The sequence below is a fragment of the Chanodichthys erythropterus genome, chromosome 18 (genome assembly GCF_024489055.1).
Source record: "Chanodichthys erythropterus isolate Z2021 chromosome 18, ASM2448905v1, whole genome shotgun sequence".
NCBI classification, from domain to species: domain Eukaryota; kingdom Metazoa; phylum Chordata; class Actinopteri; order Cypriniformes; family Xenocyprididae; genus Chanodichthys; species Chanodichthys erythropterus.
Genome location: NC_090238.1, coordinates 18,562,419 through 18,569,465, shown reverse-complemented (window position 1 = coordinate 18,569,465; position 7,047 = coordinate 18,562,419). Strand labels below are relative to the sequence as shown.

The 7,047-nt window shown below is 37.5% G+C and overlaps 1 protein-coding gene across 1 annotated transcript; it reads right to left on the bottom strand.

The window, feature by feature from the left end:
- Positions 1-4,570: 4,570 nt before the first annotated feature.
- lft2 (lefty2) lies at positions 4,571-6,289 on the bottom strand. Its single transcript, XM_067368341.1, has 4 exons — positions 6,025-6,289; positions 5,375-5,618; positions 5,008-5,259; positions 4,571-4,898 (listed from the first exon to the last, which is right to left on the bottom strand). Exons 1-4 carry the CDS (start codon positions 6,287-6,289, stop codon positions 4,571-4,573), a joined length of 1,089 nt encoding a protein of 362 aa, XP_067224442.1.
- Between the last annotated feature and the right edge of the window lie 758 nt (positions 6,290-7,047).

Genomic DNA, 7,047 nt, shown 5'->3' with positions numbered 1-7,047 from the left:
AAAACGGCTCAAGTTTGGCTGCACTCTCTGTCCAGCCTCACGCATTGTCAACCCATGGTTGATGACATGATCTACTAAGGTTGCTCTGATTTCATTTGAAAGTGTTTGTCTTCTTTGGCCATGAACTCCTCTACCTGCTCTACCCCTACCTCTCACTCTTCCTCCCCCTCTTATTCTCAACCTCCCTCTTCCTCTTCCTCTTCCTCTCTCTGCAATGTCTTCCATTGTTGTTGTAAAAAAAAAGGTTCTCACCTGTGGTCTTTTCATAGTGCTTACATCCTGATTGAAGTGTTACAGTTTTTTCCAATTGCTAACACACTAAAATGACATGCACAGCACAATTATTTAAACTGACACACAGAGAGCAAAACTTCTTCTCAAGTCTCCAAAAGTCTAAACACCTTTTCTGTTCTACACACATTTTGCATTTCAAAATAGCACTTTTTAAATTCACTAAATACAGTTCTCTGCATAAGACACAACAATCTGACATATAGTCACATGTTTGCCATTTCAAAACACTGCCATTCAAAATGACACTACATGAGCTAATTGGCCAATTACATGTGCCACCTGGCCAAACACCTCAGTGGTTAATTGTTAACACTTCAATCAGGATGTAAGCACTATGAAAAGACCACAGGTGAGAACCTTTTTTTTTACAACAACAATGGAAGACATTGCAGAGAGAGGAAGAGGAAGAGGAAGAGGAAGAGGAAGAGGAAGAGGAAGAGGGAGGTTGAGAATAAGAGGGGGAGGAAGAGTGAGAGGTAGGGGTAGAGCAGGTAGAGGAGTTCATGGCCAAAGAAGACAAACACTTTCAAATGAAATCAGAGCAACCTTAGTAGATCATGTCATCAACCATGGGTTGACAATGCGTGAGGCTGGACAGAGAGTGCAGCCAAACTTGAGCCGTTTTACTGTCGCCTCTGTCATCCGGACCTTTAGACTGGAGAACAGGTATGTAACCAAAATTTCATGTAGTACACATGTAGTATACCCCATGTCATAGTGTATCAGTTGGGTGACACCTGTTTACTTAGTGTATGACATCAGCCATTCATGAACTGTACAAGTTTCCTGTACAATGTACTCTACTGTGGGGGAAAATATTTAGGCTGCATTGTCCAAGCCCTATATATATTTTTATTTTATTTTTTCTAAAGGACTGAGAGACGACACCATGGTGGAGGAAGGGGCCAAATGTTCACCGGGGTACAGGAAGCTGCCATTGTAAACTTGGTTTTGGAAAATAATGAAATCAGATTACGAGAAATTCAAAGCCACATCATCCAAGACAACACCTTATTCAACAACATTCAACGAGTTAGTCTGTCCACATTGGCTCGCATTCTCAAGCGAAACCAAATCAGAATGAAACAACTTTATAAGGTGCCGTTTGAGAGAAACTCTCAAAGAAACAAAGAGTTCAGATGAGCATATGTGGATGTAAGTACTATATTGACTGCAGTACACTACACACAACATTGTTTCCCAGTGTACTGGATAACACCATATTGAGTGATTTTTGTTCTTTGTTTTCAGGGAGTACTGGAAATGGATGCTCATGCAATCCCACATGAGTTCATCTTTATAGATGAGGCTGGGTTCAACCTAGCAAAGACCAGAAGAAGAGGGAGAAACCTCATTGGCCACAGAGCCATTATAGATGTTCCTGGCCAACGTGGTGGGAACATCACAATGTGCGCTGCCATCTCCAATATGCATGGTGTCCTCCACCGTCATGCCAAACTTGGACCATACAACACAGCCCATATTCTCACATTTCTGGACAGACTTCACAACATTCTCATACCACCAGAGCGTATGAATGATGCAGACCATCAAAGAAACCGGTACGTTGTAGTATGGGACAACGTGAGCTTTCATCGTGCAGCCCCAGTCCAAAACTGGTTTGCTGACCACCCAACATTTCTCGTGCAAAAACTCCCACCATACTCACCATTTCTGAACCCCATAGAAGAATTCTTTTCGGCATGGCGGTGGAAGGTATACGACCGGCAGCCCTTTGTGCGCATGCCTCTTGTGCAGGCCATGGAAGAGGCATGTGATGAGATTGATGTGGGTGCAATTCAGGGATGGATAAGGCACTCAAGGCGCTTCTTCCCTCGATGTCTGGCAAGGGAAGATATTGCCTGTGATGTTGACGAGGCGTTGTGGCCAGACCCGGCTGTGCGGCAAGATGCTGCCTAATTATTTTTCTTGCCTTTTTTTTTTTTTTTTTTACTGTAATATATTTTTTTTCAGAAATTTTCTTTTTCAGTTTACTTTTTTTGTAAGAATATTTTTGTTCAGTCCCATGTAAATATATCTGCTGTGCTTATGTTGTACTGACTTGTTTACTGTAGTGAAGGAAAAAAAATAAAAATGTTGCAACAGCATGTGTGTGTATCTGCAAATATTTCTGTGCATGTGAACAATCTGATACATATTTTAGTATTATGGCAAAGCATACTAAAGATGGGGGTGCTTTTCATTATGCCCAACAGTGTGTAGGTGGTTAGGCAAAAATCTGGTAATATGAATGAAGTGTGTGCCATTTCATGCAAAAGTTTGATTTTGATAATGCTCTGTGTAGTTTCGGTTGCAGTGCTTCATTTTGCAGGATATATGAGGTATTTTGCAGTTTGGGTGTGTGGTTTTGTGAATTGTGTTAAGTGTTTTGATAAAACCAGACTAGTTTGAAAAATTGTGTGTTAGCAATTGGAAAAAACTGTAACAATTAACCACTGAGGTGTTTGGCCAGGTAGCACATGTAATTGGCCAATTAGCTCATGTAGTGTCATTTTGAATGGCAGTGTTTTGAAATGGCAAACATGTGACTTTATGTCAGATTGTTGTGTCTTATGCAGAGAACTGTATTTAGTGAATTTAAAAAGTGCTATTTTGAAATGCAAAATGTGTGTAAAACAGAAAAGGTGTTTAGACTTTTGGAGACTTGAGAAGAAGTTTTGCTCTCTGTGTGTCAGTTTAAATAATTGTGCTGTGCATGTCATTTTAGTGTGTTAGCAATTGGAAAAAACTGTAATGTAATAAACATCATACAATAGTGAAATAGGTTATAATTATTTAAAGGGGACCTATAATGCCCCTTTTACAAGATGTAATATATGTCTCTGGTGTCCCCAGAATGTGTCTGTGAAGTTTCAGCTCAAAATACCCCACGGATCATTTATTATAACTTATTATAACTTGAGAGCAAAAACATATAGTTTTTGTGTGTGTCCCTTTAAATGCAAATGAGCTGCTGCTCTCGGCCCCCTTTCCAGAAGAGAGCAGAGCTTTAACAGCTTATGCTTCGGATGTTCAACAACAACAAAACTTGAGAATCTCACGCAGCCAAAATGACGATTGTCAGTAACGGTGTTCAGCCTTACATTGTTCAAACCGGAGTAGGTCACTGATGGAGAGGCTCAGGAAGAAGTTACAACTTTTAGAATGCATCTGGACGTTTCTGAATCGTTAGTGGAAATTTATGTTGTTGCTGTGGAGTTGATTATGGGGGGTTCGATTTCTCATGACATGTTTATCCATTATGTACCCCTGAACCAAAAAACATAAAATCAAGCCAAAATTTTTTATTTTATTTTTTTGAAAACGAACAAATGCATTTTCTCATCTATTTTCTATTTCTATTTTCAATATTAATTCGAAAAACAAATAAACAAATGAATGCAACATACACATTTGTATATACAGTGGCAAGAAAAAGTATGTGAACCACTTGCAGAATCTGTGAAAATGTGAATCATTTTAATAAAATAAGAGAGATCATACAAAATGTATGTTATTTTTTATTTAGTACTGTCCTGAGTAAGATATTTTACATAAAAGACAAGACAAAAAAATAGCTGAATTTATTCAAATGGCCCCATTCAAAAGTTTGTCAACCCTTGATTCTCAATACTGTGTGTGGTTACCTGATGATCCTGTTTTTTTGTTTTTTGATGGTTGTTCATGAGTCGCTTGTTTGTTCTGAGCAGTTAAACTGAGCTCTGTTCTTCAGAAAACTCCTCCAGGTCTTGCAGAAATTTCAGTTTTCAAGCATTTTTTGCATATTTGAACCCTTTCCAGCAGAGAATGTATGATTTTAAGATCCGTCTTTTCACAATGAGGACGGTTGAGGGACTCAAACACAACTATTAAAAAAGGTTCAAACATTCACTGATGCAACACGAGGAAACACAATGCATTAAGAGCCGGGGGCTTATTTTTCTCTTTTATTTAAAAATATTAATAAAATTAACCTACTAGTTTTTACACAGTGTCAGTCAGTGTGAACTTAAAAAATGATGTTAATGATGTTAATGGAAAAATGATGAAAAAAACTCTTAAATATGAAATTAGTTTTTTTATTTTTCAGAAAACACATCACTCAACAGGAAATGTCTATTGCTTACATTACATATTCTAATAATTCTTAAATAATTTTATTTTCAAGTGCTCAGTGGGGATTTGCAACATGTGAATTTCAGTTAAATAACTCTGAGACATTTCATTTCGATTACAACATCTTCACCTCTCATTTGAGAGCAAACCACAGACAGTCTCAGACCGGGGGGATTTTGTCCATGGAGCAGCCACACTTTTCCACAATCATGTTTGGGAATTCTGCCACCTCAATTTCAGTGTAATCTCCCTTTTTCACCAGATACATCATGGGCAGCGGCGTGCTCTCCATCACCGCACAGGTCCTCTGCCCGTATCCATAGTAACCACGTTTGGGCTGCTTGCATCCTCCTGCACATCTGAACGCCTGGTACCCGGCCGGTTCAATGATCCAGTACTGAGTCCAGGTGAGCTCACGGAAGTTGATGAAATGCTCCTCCCTGCAACACTTGCTGCTGTTTGGGCTGGAGTTACAGTTACCCTGAGATCTGTTGACATGAAAATCAATGCTTTTAGTTAATGAACATACAATTAACAGGTGTAAAGTTCTGCATGTGATACAAACTAAATAAGCTGCAGTTTAATAAAAATACTCACCCATATTCATCCAGGTTTAGGGTGTAAAACACAAGTTCTGGTGCACCCATATCCTTCTCCAGGGTGTTCTCCTTTGGGTCCTGTGTGGCAAAGCGCACTCTTTTGGCCATTTCAGCAGCGTAGCTACCAGGCCTCTCTCCCTCAGTCCACACCTCCAAATGCAAAGGTGATTTTTTCTGGGATTTAGACCAATAATGTATCGCCTGAGTCACGTCAAAGCTCCTCCAGCCAGACTCATGGATGGGAACCAGTCTATTAAAATGGAAAACACAGACTCATAAGTTTCCATTCATGCATTATAAAATTAAATGTTGTGATCATTTATGTAAGTATTCCCGCTTTTAATATTTTTGGACATATGACATACCTTGAGTCTATGAGCGATGTTCTATTGGAGCCGTTTCCCAGCACTTCCACCCAGTAGATGCTCACTCTGGCGTTGTTTATGGGTCTGTGGTTCCTCCGCTCCGGTTTGGATGGATTCTGTACAGCTGTCTGGAAAAGCTTCAGTTCGGCCATAGTGACCTCAGTGTTTTCTTGCAGCCTGGCCTCCATGTCGAACACGAGACGTTGGCGGGTCGTGTCGGAGTACTTGATTTCTCCTGTAATATCTGTGAAAGACAGAGGATACATTAGATCACTGTTTATGACAAATGCACTATAAAAGTGTTTAACAGTTTCAGCAACCGTTTTTCATTCATTTTATTTGACAATCATTTTTTTATATTTTAATGGTAGAATTTTGCTAATTAGCTAATGCAATAGTAAGCTTTTACAACATTTATTAATTTTGGTTCATGCTAATTTTGACATTGTATACATTAAGTTGTAAGATGTATACATTAATTTTGAAACAATAATATATTTATACAATAAAATCAATCAAGATCACTTAATTGTGAATAATTATTGTTTACTGATCATCATACCTAATACAAAATATATTGTAAATACTGCAATATTAAATTTGGTACAGCATTTACAAAAATGAATTTCCATTTTTCAGTTGTAACCCACCTGCATTCCCATGGATGCCTCTTAGAATTCCTGCCAGGCTTGGCACAGACCTCCTCTTACGCTTGTTATGAAGTTTCAGCATGGACAGATATTTGTTCTTGATGTGAGCCGGGACGACTAGATTTTCCAGATCTCTCTTCTGAATCCTGGGGAGTTCCGTTAGTCCGAGTTTTTGGAGCATTGCCTGCTTCATATCCTCATGGTCGAATCCCTCAGTGAATAAGATCACTGAGGCACAAATGAACAGCTGGATGAGCAAAGCCATGCTTGATCTAGTGATGCCAGTGTCGTTCTCCTGATTGAATGACCGACTGAGAGTCTCTCAGGGTTTATATACAGTTGACCCCCCCTCCCAACCACCCCCCACCCTGTCTGGCTTTTCGCACCTCCACAAAGGGGAGGCAACCTAAAAAAGACACCCTTCAAAGTCATGTCCCATTTAGGCCACCTATTGTTGCTCATCACTTTTGTGTTTTCAAAATCATCCTACGTGTGTTTATATAAATTATTATATTATAAGTTTTGCATATAAACAACAGTATTTACACTTTATGTATTAATCTAATCTAAAATAAATCACTTTTTACATTATGAATAATTGTTTTTATATTTTATTAATTTATCATTTCTAAAGCATAAATGAATGGTTTTGTGAAGAACGATCCTAAGTATGTTCAATGCATTATGTATTTACACTATATATATATATATATATATATATATATATATATATATATATATATATATATATATTTTTTTTTTTTTTGAAAACAGTCAATTCATGTATTTATATCTGTACTCATTTTATTTTTAAATCACTTTAATCTATTTCAAAGGATTTTTACAATATGACTGCTTTGTTATTTTATAAATGAATGTGTTTTTGTGAAGAACATTCTTTATATATATATATATATATATATATATATATATATATATATATATATATATATATATATATATATATATATATATATATATATATATATATATGTATATATATGTGTGTGTGTGTGTGTATAT

Bases quoted from the DNA above. Each gene is read 5' to 3' on its own strand.
- lft2 (XM_067368341.1), bottom strand. From the start codon at position 6,289: ATGGCTTTGCTCATCCAGCTGTTCATTTGTGCCTCAGTGATCTTATTC. The intron at 5,619-6,024 runs GTGGGTTACAAC...TGTCTTTCACAG, and splicing joins AGGCATCCATGGGAATGCAG to ATATTACAGGAGAAATCAAG. The intron at 4,899-5,007 runs GTGAGTATTTTT...TCATGTCAACAG, and splicing joins CTAAACCTGGATGAATATGG to ATCTCAGGGTAACTGTAACT.